We start from the raw sequence: 18,626 nt of genomic DNA, 5'->3' as shown, positions 1-18,626 counted from the left end.
ACAACACATACACACACACACACACACACACACACACACACACACACACACACACACACACACACACAGGGAGTGTGTTGTGTATTGATGGAGGCCTTGTGTGTCACAGTTTAGTCCAGGTGTTCTGTCCACATGGCCTCAGCAAAACCTTACAAAATATCCCTGTACACACTAGAACACAAAAATCTCTTTATCAGACATGTGTTAACTCAGAGCAGCAGAGAGGTGCTGTACCTCTCATTAAGCAGTCTTAATTTGTACCTTATAATACAAAAATAGCTCAGTGAAATGTGTTTCTGAAGACATTTTAGGTGAGAAATAAACCATGAAAGGTGCTGCATCGGACTTAATTTCAACTTGCTAGTTTTATAATAGTTTTTCAGGAGTTTCCAGAGGTGGCAAGTCATGCCGGACGGCCCTCATTTGCACGAGGTAGCCAGAAGTCAACTTTAAGTACACGAGGAGCAGGCAACCCGACGCCTTGTCTTTCAAAACATAACACGACGCTACCAGCATGCATTGCTCAGCTCCTACAGAAACAATAAATGGGAGGCATGAAAACGATTGATCGTGTGGACACGTACCTTCAGAGTTTCAAACTAGCTGTATGCTCGATATCACCCAGTTAAAGCATAAAAATAATCAAATGAATGATGGATGAATTCCATTTAGCTGTGTCAGTTTCAGGGTCTTGATATTGTTACTGTGACATTTGAATAGAACAGAGCCATCATTATGTTATTAGTAACATTGCTTTTCCTACTGTGACAAGTCAAAATGTCTGCTTTGCGTAAAAGCAGATTACAGCACATCATGATATAGATACTTGATGATGTCATCCAGCCCTAATGTGTTGCCTCTCAGACAGTATCTTCTACTACACTGTCAGGACCACAGCAACACTCAGCTAGATCTACAGCACACACTTTGTTTCTTTGATAGTTTGATAACCTGCTAGAAGTAGGTGTAGTTGTGAAATGTTAGATAATGCATTTAAATGTCTCCGGTCTGAACTAGACAACTACACTGTAGAGATAATCCTAGAAAAAACACACCCACAATAGTATTGTCGGCAATCAACAAAAATACAGTATGCGTACTAAAAAAACACATCATTCTTTGCGAACACTTTTCTCCAGTGAAAATGGGAAAGACAGCAAGGAGGACAAAACGATACTAGAATAAAAGCATTCTTCCAACCAACACTCAATTTGTCCTGTCTGACTAGCCACAGTTTACATAAAGCAGGAGATGTGGTTTGTAGGATTCAAATAATAAGTTAAGTTAAAGTATTGGTCTGTTTCCATACTTTATTGTTTGGATCTATGGTGAGTCCCCTGTTTTATTGACTTCTGGATCTGCTGTCATATTATGTACCAAGCCGTTAAAAGTAATAAATGAGATTTGTTTTTGGTCTTCCCACATGTCTTGTCTCCTCTCCAGGATGAGTCCAGGACACCTGACTGTGCTCTGAATCAAAGTACTGCTATAAAAAACATAAAACATCCTTTGTTTATTCTTCCGTAGGATACTAAAGTTTTTTTTGTGCAGCACAAGTATAGACAGTAAAGAAAAAATACTCCTGTCCTAATCCAAGCAGGTTGTAAAGACTATAGAAATGCGTAGAAAACACAGCGGAGCTGTCTGTCTCTCATGTCTTCAGAGAGGTGAGGTAAGGCGAAGCCCGGCTGGAGGCTGCCGCTCTCAAATTAATTGCCTTTGTTTCCTGTGAGCCGAACTGGGCTATCTCTGCCATTACTTCATTCATCCCCCTCCCTCCCTCCCCTCTTCAGTACAAACAACACTTTTTGTTGTGTTGCAAACAACTTTTTCAAGTTTAAAGGTCAGTTAAATCCAATTTTTTAAATATATAATATATATATTTTCTCACTTCCCTCTGGTGCAGTCTTTGTTTTTGCTAAGTTAGATGGAATGAGAGAGGGGAGTTAGAGACTAATAATTCTGTAATTAGTAATGAATGAGTCATTAATAGTTTTTTGCCACCCAGCGCTCCAAGCCCCTAGTCCAGGCAGAGTCAGCTAGCTAATAAGACCGCTAGCTGCATGGCTAATGGCCGTCAGTTTAAGCCTATGGCAGCATACAGTACAAAATGATTACACTACAACAGCATTTTTATGTTTAATACTAGGAATACAGAACATTTTGTACCTCTGACATACATCTTATACAACACTTTTCATTCATTCATGTTTTGCCTCTGCCCCTTACAGAGACTGTGCACGCCACTGCTCTATGTTTGTCAACCTCTTGATGGTGATTGATGTTGATGCAACCCTGTGATTGACAGAAAAATCTAAACAGCAGATTTTACAATGTACATGCGCAACAGGACAGTTGACTACACACTGTACAATGCCAGAAACAGGTTGTAATAACTAAAAGAGAAAAAGCTGAGAAGGTTTGTCAGAAATCAAGAAAAATACAGGAAAATTGTTACCAAAAAAGAAGGTTGGCAAGCTCAACACCGGAGCCCCCCAGGGCTGTGCACTGGGGCCCCTCCTGTTCACACTGTACACCCATGACTGCACTCCCAGACATCAGGAGAACTCTACTGTGATGTATAAGGATGACACCACCATCATCAGCAGTATTATAAACAACGATGAGAGTTCATATCAGGAGGAAATCAACAGTCTAACAGAGTGGTGCACAGAGAACAATCTACTGCTCAACGTCAGCCAAGGACAGAAAAGGCTCTACTTCCTACAGAGACTTACGAAGGGTGAATTTTGGAGCCAAATTCTTATCAACTTTATAGAGGGGCAATAGAAAGCATTCTGACTGGCATGGTTCATCACAGCCCAGGACAGGAAGGCTCTACAGCGGCTGATTAAAACCACCAGAACATCGCTGGTACCATCTACAGGGCATCAGTGACATCAGTGAAGTGAGATGTCTGCACAGAGCCCAAAGATACTAAAAGACAACACCCACCCAGCCACAGCCTGTTCACCCTGCTGCCACCTGACAACAGATACAGACGTATCTGCTGCTGTACCACCAGACTACAGAGCAGCTTCACTCCTCACGCTGAGACTCTTGAACTCATCCTTGTATAAACACACTCCATATACATACACTCCATAAAACTGTTTGTGTGTGTGTGTGTGATCTCTGCCACTGCCCATTGACTGTCCATTTCCAGTTCAACAACACATCCTGTGAGAGTCGATTATCTGTCCACAATTTCCATATTCAAAAACCTGCCCAATTATTTATTCGTACAGAATTTTTTACTCGTCAAATTGTTGAAGCATTTAAAATCCTTATTATTAGATTATTACCAGCTCCTACACTGGCTGAGGCTCATTTTACTGCAGGCTTTACTCATCCAGTTCCAGGTTTTAATGAGATGTCAATACTGTAAAATCAATATATTGGACTAGGAGGAATGTGTTTGTGTGTGTATCTCCTGAAAGCTTCACACACTCCACTCAGTGGAGTAACAGATAATGTCTCCATCCTCGTCCTGCTCTCCATAAGGCTTGTTTTGTCTATTGCTACAGGGGAATGAGCTCTCTGTCTATATATGTTCTCAGTGAGCAGGCAGCTTGAGGTTACTATTCTTCTACATCTCTCTCTCTGTCTCTCCCCGCTGAGACAATACTGTGCTAATGTGTTCTGCAGAGCTGAGTTGATTTTCTCTCCTGGAGAAATGCCCCGAAGGAGCTCTCTGGCAAATCCCTACAGACACAACACACTGCTGTCCATCTGGCAAGACAGCACAGGGCACTGACATAGACACACACACACACACACACACACACACACACACACACACACACACACACACACACATTCACAAACTCATGTTGATGCCAGGACAGTGATGTGGTGAAGTGAACACTTTGTCACGCTGGCGCTGTACACTGCATTGTCTACTAGGCAAATCTTTGGCTGGCTCTCTATTCATGTGCCAGCTGACTCTGCCTTCATTCATTCTCTCTTTATTTGCTCGGACTAGAGGAGTGGAGTGTGTCGAGAGGCCAATTACCCGGCCTGTGTGCCAGCTTGTGCCAGGCCAATAGGCCAGTGTTAAGTGTGTGTCTCTGTGTGTGTGTGTGTGTGTGTGTGTGTGTGTGTGTGTGTGTGTGTGTGTGTGTGTGTTCGTTCGTTCTCCTATTTTGTAGCTCTATGCATGTGATAACTGGGCTGGTTTTAAATGTTTTACATCTACATATGGCTTCTACAGTTCCTCAGAGTATGAGCTTGGGTTTAAACCAGCAATGCGCTCATCCTGAATGGTAAGTTTGGTCACTTAAAAAATGCCTTCAGAGACATAACTAGTGACTCAGTGATGAGTTTCTTTTCAAAGATGTACTTGATTAAATCTGTTAAGCCCCATTCAGAAATGCAACACTTTAATGTTCTGGTAATGTTTGAAAAAGCCCCCCATACAGGAAATGAACGAACTACAGTGATCAGTGATACAGTGAACTTTCCTTTAGAATGACATGAGCAAGTGTTTTCTGATTTTTTTCTGATGACATCATTTGACTGTGCCTTCCAAAACCGTTCCAAAACACCTGTGTTGTAAAAAGTACCCAGGGGTCATACTTTAAAGTAAAACTATGGTGTCAAAATATGACTTAATATTACTAAAAGTGACCCATACAAATAGTACTTGAGCAAAAGTGGAGGATCTGATATTAATTGAAATTAAATATAAAAATTAACCTTCTGGCAATAAATGTACTTAAGTATCAAAAGTACAAGTAAAAGCAGATTTATGTCTATTTTAGGGATTTAGATTAATTAATTATAGAAAAAATAATACAGATTAATCCAATACTATGACGCCCCTTGACCTTACGTCACTGAACACGTTCTTGTCATGTTCCACAGCAGCTTTGTAAACATGATGGAGGCAGATAACTAAATGCTGCTGAGGCCTACTGAGTGGAAAAGTCCCACTGCAGCCAGAGTTTCTTCTCGTCTAACAGTTCTTTCTCAAACCCAGGAGGACTGTGGTTAATAGTCAGACGTTATATCATCGTTTCAGCATGAGTAACATCAATAGCATGGATGTTAGCAAGGATAGTGATAGCTGTTACTCAAACATGAGGTCTCCTTGTGTAGTAAGGAGCTGCAGAGTTTGTTCATAATCAAACTGTAACCTGTACTGTTCATTTACTGCCACTAGACAACTTAACTGCTAAACTTTCCGTCTGCTCCAGTGGCTAACAGCTGTCTGCTCTGAGCTCAGCCACCGACCATCGCTCTCCAATCACTCACTACAAACTGCCCTGATCTTAAAGGAGCCATGCCACTCTTTAACACCAGAGGCCAAACTTGGTGGATAACATAAAAGTCCCAGATTCTACTGTAGTCCATTCCATTTTATGGTAGCTTCATTTTTTTTTTTTTTAAGTTTGAGAACAAAATTAAGTTATTTGTCAAAAATTATAAACATTGTCAGGGAAGATCATAAAAATACCAAAACACACGGGAGTCCGGCTTCAAAAAAACATCAAGATGGAACTGTTGACATGATCACTGCCTTGTGCAATTTATGCTGCAAGGAATTTGTCATACTATTGGGAGTCCTTCAAGCTTGAAAAATCACTCCATTTATTCACTCATTTAAGAAAATACATTTAGCCTCTTATTTCTTAATCCAATTGTTGATGCGGCATGCAATCTAGAAAGTAGTCACTAAAGTTATCAAATAAATGCGGTGGAGTAAAGTACAATATTTGTCTTCAAAATGTAAGAGAGAAGAAGCATAAAGTAGCAGGAAGTGGAAGTACTAAGGTAAAGTAAAAGTTAAATTAGTACTAATTATTAGTGTAGTTAGTACACAACTTGAGTAAATGTACTTACCTTCCATCACTGTTAATCACTGTGGGAAATATAAATGGTGGTGTGACAAAAAAATGTGGATTAAAATAACTACTTAATTAAAGATCCCATCTAGACATGTTTTAAGACCTAAATAACAATTCTCTGCTTTGAATAACAATTTGCATTAGGTGAGGTTTCTACATAAAAACCATCTCGTCAAGAATTCATATAATGGCATCTACTGCTCCTCCTTCATTGAAAACTCTAGAATCTATGAATAAGCAAATATTTCATTTCAAAAGTTTAACTGCTGGACACAAGATTTATCTGAGTTCATTGAAAAGTCCATTCTCACACAGTGTAGGTGCACTGCAGGCTTCATGTTTCCACATCACATTCATCTGTGTCTCAGTTTTCATGTCAGAAAATCATGTAATACGTGTTAAACTGAGTCAGGGGAGAAATCACTCTACTTCTGTGAATCCCATCTGTCAGGCCAATTTACAATATAAATATCAAACAAAACACTTAACGTACAACATGTAAGAAAAAAATGGGTTTGATCAGAGTTGCAAATGAACCTCATGTCATTTCTAATTTGGCACTTTCAGACTTCATATAATTGTCAGCAAAATCCCATTTTCTCTATTTCAATTCATTTGAAAGGGCTTTACTGGTGTTAACGTTTCCAGAATTATGTTGCCAAAACATCAAAATATAATTTGCCCAAATATCTAGACAATACACATTAACAGTGATGAACATTAACATAACATTAAGATTGATAAAAGATTTAAATATATGAATTATATACACACATATCCTACGCATATTTGTGTGTGTGTGTGTGTGTGTGTGTGTGTGTGTGTGTGTGTGTGTGTGTGTGTGTGTGTGTGTGTGTGCGCTCTGGGATCAGCTCAGGACGCTGCCACAGCCAGACAGACCTTGATGATTATTTGAACGTGTACTTCCCATTAGATCACATTGCTGCATGATGTGGTAGAATGGGCTCTGTTCCACTGGCTTCAGGCTGCGGGAGCTGAAACCGGAGATGCTGCTGCGAGATTGAAACTGACAGAAGGTTTAAAAGTTGGTCTAATAGGCAGTGACGAGAAAAGCAGATGGCCAGTGTGCTCCTGCTCTGCTTTCCTATACATTGATATTTCAATGGATTTGGTTTGTGTTTGGTTGCCTCAGCCTGCATCCATTAGAGAAATGTTCTGTTGCATAGCTGCAAAGTTTGTAGGTAAAAGGAATCTTTAATCTCTGTCTTCTGTTTCCCTGCTTTCCTTGTCTGTTTGGTTTAAATAAGCAATGTAAATAATAAAAAGTACAGCCTTAGGACATACTTAACAGTACACAGTACAGTACTGTTAAAATATTACTTAAGTCCTGAAGTATCTCATATTAAAAATCATATCAAAAGTCATTTTCCTGTAATAAATGAGCTTCAATCAAAAGTACAAGTAAAAGTAATTTATACATATATTTACATGTATGTATACCCTGTTTACAAAGGTTCAACTGATTATAATGCTGGCCGATACAAAAAAATTAAAGCAATTATGTAGAAATCGACATTTTGTGCGATTTGGCGCCCCCCACACTTTCTGAGTGCAACACCACTGTGGTAAATACAAATCTCAGGTCTGTAACAATTTTGTTAATGCAGGTGCTAACTACAACACAAACTCAGTACATCATAACAATTTGTTATGTGTTGAAAACTTGTATGTTGAAGTAAACATGTATGTAACACTGTGATCCTCCCCTCTCACTGAAGTTACATAGGGCAGAAACAAGTGACAGAGACACCATTCACCCTGTTACAAGACACTGTACCATCAACATGACTCTGAAGCTGTTAGTTTAAGGTATACAAGTTACAACATGTTACTTGAAGGTCACACTGAATTTATTTTAATTTTACAACATTCTCTTGAATCAGTTACCTTTAGGACATCATCATAGGTATTTTTCATGTAAGACATTGTGACTTCAGATGATAAATGACTCCCAGTTAGCTGCTTCAGTTTCAGGGTACTACATGTTGGCTTAATAGGTGCATTTCCATTCACCCGTTTAAAGCGCAATTTTCTTCGGACTACCAAAAATTTAAAAAAATCTAGGCTTGCCTGAGGTGGAAAAGCTGGTGTATCGATTAAGGCAAACTGACTTAAACTTAGAATATATGATTTTTCCACATTCAAATGTCTACACCCGTGTTCTATATTTTATAGAGTTGTGGACTTACACTGTCCCAAATGTTTCTGACAATGTTCAAACCAGAGAAATCTGTAATTTTATTTCATTTTTAACAGCATGTTTCAGTTGGTTGCCTGTCACTTCCTGGGAAACATCAGATGATACTTCAGGGAGTGATTGACTTTCAGCATTGATGGTTGTTGAACAATGATGACAGCAACTCCCAGCATCCCACGCTATTTCCCTAGCTGAAAAAATGACATACTGTGTGTTTGAATTCCAGTTAGCAGGAATTAAATCCTCAAAAATTCTGAAACCTGCAGATACCCTTCTTCACAATATCAGGCTGGTTCAAAAGGTAAAATCATGTGTAGGTGTGTGTGAGGAGCTTTCTGTGTTCTGCAGTACAGTCACACACACACACACACACACATTCACTCACAAAACCTGTTTTAGGACTGAACTGGTACTGACTGTGCCAAACTCTGTAGGCCAACTCGCCCACACTCTCTGAAGACCCCAGCCTGCCGGCGGACTGCTGTCTTTCCAAACAGCCTCGACTGAACATGGATCAGTTTCCATTAAAACAGCCATCCTGACACTGTGTTTCTACACCATGAAACACAGTGCTGTTCTGTGATTGTCTGGATATAGAGGAGAAAGTGTTTCACTTATGTTCTGTTCTCACTTAAAACAAACAGAAAATCAGAAATATGACCCAGGTAATGGGTAATTGTGTGGCAGCTGACATAATGAGCTGGTGAGATAGAACCAGATGAGCTGCAGCACAAGTCCAGGGCTCTGAGGTAATGGACTGTAAAATGACTTGTCCTACTATTAAAAGCTACAGAGAACAGAGCTGTGACCTCTGCTGAGAGATACAGAGATACACTGTGTGTGTGTGTGTGTGTGTGTGTGTGTGTGTTGGTCGTTCCTATCTCATTGCTGAGAAAACCGTCTAATCATCATAACTAGTCTGGCTAAAGCCCTCAGCACTGATATCATTATTTGGTTAGTAAAATTCTGATTCTGGCACAATTTATATTACTGACATTAAAGCAGCATTTAGTGTGGACTGAATGATAAGAGATCTCGTAGTCTCTCAGCCATCTCCATAGCGCTTTGTCAGCGCTGGAGAAAGGTCTGTAACAAGGCTGTAACAATTCTGGGCCTGAAATAGGCTTACCAGTCTACATCCGCTGAGTCAGACTAGACTGGACACATACGACAACATTTATGATAAGGTTTCCCCCTGTATTTCGTTATGTAGGTATTGTGACCGTGATAGCTGTCGAGTGGGGCATTGTAAAAAATCAACTCTGTTAGTGCCTCCTTGCGGGCAAACTATTCCAACCCACACCATGTCCAAATGACCTAAAAGCTTTGGCATTTCTGTACAGCAAATTATTGTGACTCATCAGCTGACTGATAAGCTAATGCTAATGTTTCTGAGACAAGAAAAATCTGCTGCTCTATTTAACAATTTGTAGCAATCTACATGTCATAACTTTTTTGAGTGGATTGTAATGTGATGTGAAAAATGAGACCTTTCCCATCTCTCTCAGTTGTCTATACAAGCCTGTGGATGATGTGTTGAAGCTGTTTAATGCTGCTGGACTTTCGATTTCTTTGTGAAGGACGCAGGTCAGATTTTCTGGGACAGTCTAAAGGATGCAACTTTATGCATGTTCTCAAGTGTCTTGTCTCAGTACCTCTCTCCGCTCCACTAACGGAGAGCAACAGTGGCTAACATTAATTCAGAAATGGAGTCCGCAAACTTAAACTTCCATCACAAAACAGAAGTTTCACAGAGCCCCTTTTTCTGCAATTTATGAATATTTTGCATTTTTCCATTTTCAAATGCAGGCTGTGGCCACAGGCAGCCAATCATCCCCATTTATTTATGTACAGTACAAAAAATCAGACACTTAAACTTGGTTAAGATCTGTATTCATCACAGTCATCAAACCAATCAATAATCAGTAAATCAGCAACAGATTACACAACTCACACATTTTTACAATTTGCTCCTTCAATTTTTTTTTTTATTGCACAGAAATTAATCAAAACCAAAGTATGTCTGGAATGGAAGCAAATTAAGGACAGGTATTGTCCTTGAAAACTGAGCCCTACTGATATTGATATTGGTCTATCACAGATATATCAGAGATAAACTGGTGACGTAAATGTTATCTGATATGAAAACATTTATACAGAACATAATGCAGAAAAAGATAATGCAAGAAAATAGCTTAAGTCTCAGTTGTGATTTATACTTGTTAAGGGTCCAGTTTGTGGGATTTAGCGGGCATCTTGTGGTGTGGTTGCAGATCGCTACCAATGAAATAGAAGAACTGTTTAGAATTACCAATGAAATACCCCTTGTCTCACCCTCCCCTAAGGTGCCAGTGTGGGGTTTTGTCTGGTCTGGGCACCATGGAATAAGATTTGCTTCCTTCCTCATAAAAGGGCATTCTAAGATGATCAAAATACAATTTGTGGTTGAATTCTGAATATTATTTCCCATTTCTGTCAATAGATGCCCCCAAATCTTACACACTGGACCTTTAAATTCCCAGTGAAGTTTACTGTGCACTGATGTCAGTTTGGACAGAGATTTTTGATAACCACATTTGAGCGTTCATTGCTTTATTGATCCCTTTTTTTGCTGTCGGAGGTTTGCTGAACGGCAGGAAGCATGGTTGATATGAATATGATACCTATATTTTGAATAAGTTGTAGATGCTAGCTAGCTAACTGTGACAACTGAAAGATAACTGTTATATCTGCAGACTTTTTGAAGTTTGCAAATTTAATGTGCGGCAGGCTTTATCGCTCACCTGGCTTCACTGTCTCACAGCAAATTTTTATTTTAACATGTTTAGGTAACATTAGCAAGCTAGCTAACATACAGTATATTCTAACATAGTCTATATTTAAATAGCTTGCTGTCCGCTGCTGGTCGCTGTAGAAGAGTGATAATGTTATGTTATGACGGGAGTTGTCCTCAGGGTGGCAGCGTAGGCTGGTTAGATTGGTTGACCTCTTGACCTGTATGCATGTCCGCCATATTGAAAAGTGTTCAGTAAACTAACCTCAAACGTAGCTCCTGTGTCCGTCAATTTTTCTATAATATCGCAAGGATATTACATTTTGGCGACGAGGAGACCCAGCGAGCTCACTGTGAGTTGTAAGAAGAGGAAGCAGCTTGTGAGTTCGGCAACGCGGGGACTCGGTTGAATGTCGAGCGTCGAGGAGGCTAAACGCTAGCAGCAACGCTAACGACGGAGCTAGTAGCAGCGACGAGAAGACAGCGTCGGGATGGCTACGGCAATGGTTGGGACACTCGCGGCTTTTGACAGCCAGATTCAAGCCTGGGAGGAGTACGTCGAGGTGATGGAACATTTTTTTGTGGCAAACGATATCACAGAAGCTGAAAGAAAGCGGGCTATATTGTTGAGCTCAGTTGGCAGCCGGACATATAGTTTAATGAGAAACTTGTTAAGCCCGGAGAAGCCTGGTTAGAAGTCATATGAGGACTTGACTAACCTGCTTCAGTCACACTACAACCCAAAGCCCAGTGAGATAGTCCAGAGATTCAAGTTTAACTCGAGGACGAGGGCGGTGAATGAGACTGTGACGGAGTATGTAGCGGTGCTACGGGAGCTAGCTCAACACTGTAACTACGGGGATAAGCTGAAAGAGATGCTGCGCGACAGGCTCGTATGCGGCATTGCGGATGACCGCATCCAGCGGAGATTGTTGGCGGAGCCCGACCTGACTTTTGAGCGGGCGCTGAAAGTCGCACAAGCCATCGAGACCGCAAGCAGGGACGTGCGGGACCTGCAACTGCAACCGAAAACGATGGACAGTAATGTGAGTAAAGCGGCAGCACAACTGCCAGTGCACAATGTGAAAGTGGGACAGAAGTGGCAAGGAAAAACGACACCGCTAACATGTTACAGGTGTGGGGGTGAACATGTGGCACGGGACTGTCGGTTCATCAATGAAAAGTGCCATGGCTGCGGAAAAAAAGGACATGTGAAGAAGATGTGCAGATCCTTGCCTCCTACAGGCCAGCAGCAGCTTAAGGGGGGAGGGAAGCATAAGCAGTTTGTAAAAAGGGATAAAAAACAGTCTGCACACCACATAAGTGAATCCCCTGTGAATCTCTCTAGTGATGAAGAGGTGTTTACATTGCACAATCTAACAGAGCCAAAAATAGCAAAAACAGACCCCATTACTACTCAGCTAAACCTAAATGGTAACATGGTAAAATTTGAAGTAGATACAGGTTGCAGTGTGACAATTGTATCAAAGACTGAGTATGCTAAGTTATGGGCAGCAGCAGGGGGTACACCAGAGCTACAAGATTGTTCACTGACTCTTAAAACATACACTGGTGAGAGAGTGCCCACACTAGGTGCAGCAGAAGTAACTGTGCAGTTCAAAGATCAAACCAAACAGCTTCCAGTGGTGGTCGTAGCTGGGCCAGGGCCAAACCTGTTGGGCAGATCATGGATTAAAGAGCTGGGGATGAACTGTGTTCTGCTTAACAACATAGAACAAAAACAGATAACACTGCAAGAGGTGTTAAGGCAGAATGGGGACGTTTTCAAAGAGGAACTGGGAACTTGGAGGGGCCCCCCAGCAAAAATATACGTAAAAGAAGGAGTTGCTCCAAAGTACTATAAACCCCGCCCAGTCCCTTATGCTATGAGAAAGAAAGTGGAGGTCGAGTTGGAGAGACTCACCAATCAAGGGATAATCGAGCCAGTGAAGTTCTCTGAGTGGGCTGCCCCGATTGTTCCTGTGTTGAAGCCTGACAACTCAGTGCGCATCTGTGGAGATTACAAGCTCACAGTCAACCTGGTGTCAAAGTTGGAACAGTATCCAATACCAAAACTAGAGGACTTGTTTGAGAAGTTGTCCGGTGGTGAAAAGTTTAGTAAACTGGACTTGAGCCATGCCTATCAACAGGTGATGATAGATGAAGCATCAAAGCCCTATGTCACCATTAACACACACAAAGGTCTGTTCCAGGTGAACCGTCTGCCATTTGGGGTTTCTTCCAGTCCAGCCATATTTCAGAGACTGATGGAGAGTCTGGTGGCTGGCATCCCAAATGTGGCAGTATATTTGGATGACATTTTGTTGACAGGCCAAAGTGACCAAGAACATCTGGCAATGTTGAACCAGGTGCTGACACGTCTGCAGGAAGCTGGCCTTCGCCTGAAGCGCAACAAATGTGCATTCATGGAACAGGAAGCAGAGTTCTTAGGACATAAAGTGGATGCCTCGGGACTTCATCCCCTACCACACAAGGTCAGTGCAATACAGAAAGCACCAGCACCCACTAATGTCACTGAACTGCGTGCGTACCTTGGCTTGCTCAATTATTACAACAGATTCCTGCCAAACTTGTCCACATTGTTGTCTCCCTTGCACGAACTGTTGAGAAAAGAGACAAAATGGAAATGGGAGACAGAACAAGAGAGAGCGTTTGAGGAATCCAAGCGCCTCATGCAATCGTCTGAAGTATTGGTTCATTATGACAGTCAAAAAGACTTGATCCTGTCCTGTGATGCCTCGCCCTATGGAGTGGGGGCGGTGTTGTCGCATCGAATGCCAGAGGGACAAGAGCGACCAATCAGCTTTATGTCAAGGACACTGACATCAGCTGAATCCAACTACTCACAATTAGATAAAGAGGGCTTGGCAGTGATGTTTGGCATTCAGTGCTTCCACAAATACCTGTACGGAAGGAAGTTTGTCATTTGTACTGATCACAAACCCTTGCTATCCCTCTTCAACGAGATGAAGGCTGTGCCTAACATGGCATCTCCTCGTATTCAGCGATGGGCTGTAACGCTGAGAGCGTATGAATATGAGATCATCTACAAACCTGGAAAACATCATGGAAATGCAGATGCCATGAGTCGCCTTCCTCTGCCGCAACCTGCAGCCAAGGAGGAACAGGAGGAAAGAGTGCTCATGATGGAGACTGTAACCCTCGTGTCCACAGTGGAAGTGAGCAGGTGGACAAACAGAGACCCTGTATTGTCCAGAGTTGCACAGTTGATACAACATGGCTGGCCAATGCACGACTTAGATCCAGCTTTCCAACCTTATTCTGTGAGAAAAACAGAGTTAAGTGTACAAGATGGGTGTGTACTGTGGGGGTCACGTGTTGTGGTGCCGCCACCAGGGCGAGAGGCCATGTTACAGCAATTACATCATGGTCACATTGGTATCACTAGGATGAAAGCTTTAGCACGGAGCTACTTCTGGTGGCCAAAATTGGACGCAGACATAGAGACTGTAGTTAAAAGTTGTGTCACATGCCAAGAACACCGTAACCTGCCTGCTCCAGCACCACTTCACCCGTGGGAGTGGCCAAGCAAACCGTGGCAGAGATTACACATTGATTATGCTGGACCTTTTATGGGACACATGTTTCTGATCCTGATGGACGCGCATTCAAAGTGGATGGATGCTTATCCTGTAACAACCTCCACCTCAGCCATCACAATTGAATGCCTGCGAAAGAGCTTCAGTAATCAGGGGATACCAGAGACAATTGTGTCCGATAATGGCTCATGTTTCGTGAGTGCGGAATTCAAAGACTTTCTGAGGAAAAATGGTATTGAGCACATCACATCTGCTCCATATCATGCTTCATCCAACGGCTGTGCTGAGCGCGCAGTCCAGACGTTCAAGTCAATGATGAAAAAGGCAGGAGAGGGCAGCATTGCCACTAAAGTGTCGAGAGTGCTGTTTAATTATCGCATTACACCACAGTCCACCACAGGGCTCTCACCTGCGGAAATGTTGCAAGGAAGGAAGTTAAGGTCTACACTGGATCTGCTTCATCCTGATCGCAGAGTAAAGGTGGAGCGAAAACAGCTCAGCCAAAAGAAACATCATGACAAGCAGCAAAAAGGGAGAGGATTCCAAGAAGGAGATGCTGTGGTCACGAGAAACTTCAGTCATGGTCCTAAGTGGATTCCTGGTTTCATTACAAAGATCACAGGTCCTGTCTCTTACAAGGTCATGTTAGGAGATGGTAACATTGTACGCAGACATGTGGATCAGATACTGTCAAGACCTGAGAAAGGGGACTGTTTGGAGGCAAAGGTCACAGAACCATTGGGACTGTCTGTTTCACCCACAGCAGTAAGGGATGCGTCAGAGACTTCCACTCTGGCAGGAAACGGCAGTGTTCAGGAGACACACCCTCAGAGTGTGTTAAGTCCTGCTCCAGACAAAGCAACTCCATCAGTGTCTGACATTCCACCTCCAGACCCTGCAAGGCTGTCACAACCTGTGGTAGCACCTGTGCGCCGGTCACAAAGGACTGTGTGCAAACCAAGTTATTTGAATGACTATGAGTGTTAAATTGATGGTTTAAAACAAAAAAAAAAAAAAAAAAAGAAAAAAGAAAAAGTAACTTGGTGATTGTTGTTGGTTATTGTTACTGTGAAATGTGTTGAGTGACAAACAAACCTTAAGTGCCTATAAATTGTTGTTTCAGTGTCAGTTGAGTATGTGTAAGATGACACAATGTTATTGTGGGGCATGGAGAAAAATAGCTTAAGGGGGGAGGAATGTAGAAGAGTGATAATGTTATGTTATGACGGGAGTTGTCCTCAGGGTGGCAGCGTAGGCTGGTTAGATTGGTTGACCTCTTGACCTGTATGCATGTCCGCCATATTGAAAAGTGTTCAGTAAACTAACCTCAAACGTAGCTCCTGTGTCCGTCCATTTTTCTATAATATCGCAAGGATATTACAGTCGCCCTCGTGTAGCCGAGCGCTTCGCTCCACGCCGTGCCGACCGGGATTGCCTGACCGGTATGTAGCACAGTGACCCTAGCTTTCTCCCCCAGCCATTAGTAAGTTGTTCATATCTGTTCTTTTATTGTAGGGTAAAGATACCTGTGTAGTGGCACCGCACCGGGACGCCCTTTCCATTCCGAAACACCTCCATTGCGAAACCCCTCCATTCCGAAACACCCCCACTCCGAAACACTGCTGTTCCGAATCCGACTTTCAAGTTCCAATTACTTCCCAATAGGGTTAGGGTTAGGGTTAGGGTCAGGGGTTCCCCAATAGCCTTTTCGGAATAGCGGGGTCTTTAGAAAAAATGGGAAACCCCGGCATTACGAAGAATGGAAGTCTATTTTTGGAACAGCGGAGTTTCGGAAAGGCGGGGTGTAACCCACAGCACCCGCTAACCCGTCTGCAGGAAATCACTGCTGCTTTGCCTCACCGCTTCGCTGCTTTGCCTGGCTGCTTTGCCTGGCTGCTTTGCCTGGCTGCTTTGCCTGGCTGCTTTGCCTGGCTGCTTCGCTGCTTTGCCTCGCCGCTTCGCTGCGTTGCCTCACTGCTTTGTTTCGTTAGCTAGTGGACTCAAAGTATCCCACAATGCATCGCGAAAAGTAGTGTACAACCGATGGTCACTAACCAAGCAATATTAACCATCATGCATTGCGCTGAGAGAAAAATGTCGGACGGACGCACGGAGGTCGCGGAGAGGGAGCTGATTTACAAATGTGAGTAATTTTAATAAAAAAAATATATGGATGTGTTGAAGTTTGTGTTAACAGTTGCTGAGTAGTATTATGGCATAATTCGCAGCTAGCGACGCTCGCTAATGTTAGCTGACTGTTAGCTAATGCTAGCGACGCTCGCTAATGTTAGCTGACTGTTAGCTAACTGTTGCTGTCTTCCCTACAGTAATTTGTAATTGCCATTAGCAGCGGAGCTAAGTGAAAACACACTTGAGCTACATTTTTTCTAATTCGTTAGCAGTGAAATTAAGTTAGAGTGTCACATCAGCACTAGAGAAAATATCATACTTTAATCTCATCAGGGACTGACGACGATGTGTCCAAACTTATCCTCCTGAGGAGAGAGAAGGACCACCTCTTCTCAGGCAAACGCTTTGCCTCGGCATCTGGATGGGAGTGATCACAAGGATAATGTTATGGCAGAAACGGCAGTGGATGACAGTGATCACAGCAGCATCCCTGAAGTCTCCACAGCATCAACAAGCTGCAAACGGCGAAAAACTGTGAGGAAATATGATGCCGGTTACATCAAATTTGGATTCAGCTGGAGCGGGACGGAGGACGAGCCCAGGCCCCAGTGTGTGGTATGTGGTGATGTTTTGAGCAATGAGAGCATGAAAAAGCACAGTGCTGACAGAAAAACCAGTGGATTTTTTTCTAAGAAAGCGGGACGAACTGAAGCACTCCAAGTCCACCTTGAATGGTGGACTTGGAGTGCTTCAGTTCGTCCCGTCTCGTGTGTTACACACGTAACTAAGGCACAGGAAGCCTCATATCGTGCCAGTCTCCACATAGCGAAAGCCGGTAAGCCACACACAATTGGCGAACAACTGTGTCTACCATTAGCTAAAGAGAGGACGCACATCATGTGCGGGGAGAAGGCTGCTAAACAGTTGAACTTGGTACCACTTTCAAACGACACAGTGTCGCGGAGAATAGAAGCCATGGCGGATGATGTTAAAAACACACTGATTGAGCACATTAAAAGCAGTCGCTATTTTTCCATCCAGCTCGACAAGACGACTGATGACGCAGATTTGGCCAATTTGCTTGTTTATGTGAGATATGAACATAATGGTACAGCTCAGGAGGATTTTTTGTTCTGTCAATCACTGCAAACCAGAACAACAGCCGAGGACATATGCCAGCTCCTGAACGCGTTTGTCCAAGAGAATGGGCTCGATTGGAAAAAGTGTGTTGGGGTGTGCACAGACGGCGCGAGGGCTATGACAGGTCGCCACAGTGGAGTAGCAGCTCGAATCCGCCAGGTGGCACCTGACGTGCAATGGACTCACTGCAGCATCCACCGCGAGGCCCTGGTGGTGAAGAAAATGCCTAAAGAACTGAAGTCTGTCTTGGACTCAGCTGTGAAAACAGTGAACTTCATTAAGGCCCAACCGATGCATTCTCGCCTATTCCATGTGCTCTGTGATAAGATGGGCAGCGAGCATGTCCAACTCTTGCTTCATACAGAGGTAAGGTGGTTGTCAAGAGGCAAGGTGCTTTCAAGGCTTTTTGAATTGCACAGAGAGGTCCAAATATTCTTACAGGACGAACAAACTTAATCTGGGACTACAGGGACTCTCCATCAATGCTTTTGATGTGCAGGACAAAATCAAGGCAATGCTGAAAAAGATGGAGTTTGAAATGAAAGTCAAAGCAGGTGATGTCTCAGCGTTCCCCACTTTGGAGAGTTTTCTGTCTGACAATGATCTGACCCTTGATGATCGAGTGAGGGACAACATTGGCATGCACCTCGTCTCCCTCAGACAACAGTTCGGCGAATATTTCCCAGTGAGGGCCGAAGTGAACAACTGGATGAGAAACCCGTTCGACATTGAAATATCTGAAATGCCCAAGGACTTCACTGTTGGTGAGCAGGAAAGATTAATTGAGCTTTCAGAAAACAGTCTTTGTTGGACTTTTGGGTACAGCAACACAGTGAATACCCTGCACTTCAGACAAGGCTGTGCGCTTTCTCCTTCCTTTTGTGACCACATATCTGTGCGAGAAAGGCTTCTCTTCACTTGCCCTCATAAAAACT

General features: G+C 42.8%; 1 protein-coding gene across 1 annotated transcript; it reads left to right on the top strand.

Annotated features, from left to right (window-relative positions):
- Positions 1-16,998: 16,998 nt before the first annotated feature.
- On the top strand, positions 16,999-18,147 carry LOC140994758 (zinc finger BED domain-containing protein 5-like). Its single transcript, XM_073464529.1, is given in 4 exon segments — positions 16,999-17,210; positions 17,212-17,262; positions 17,298-17,505; positions 17,593-18,147. Coding segments are annotated over 4 exon segments (1,026 nt in total).
- The last annotated feature ends 479 nt before the right edge of the window (positions 18,148-18,626 follow it).

Source organism: Pagrus major, chromosome 4 (assembly GCF_040436345.1).
Source record: "Pagrus major chromosome 4, Pma_NU_1.0".
NCBI classification, from domain to species: Eukaryota; Metazoa; Chordata; class Actinopteri; order Spariformes; family Sparidae; genus Pagrus; species Pagrus major.
This window is presented reverse-complemented; position numbering and strand designations above follow the sequence as displayed.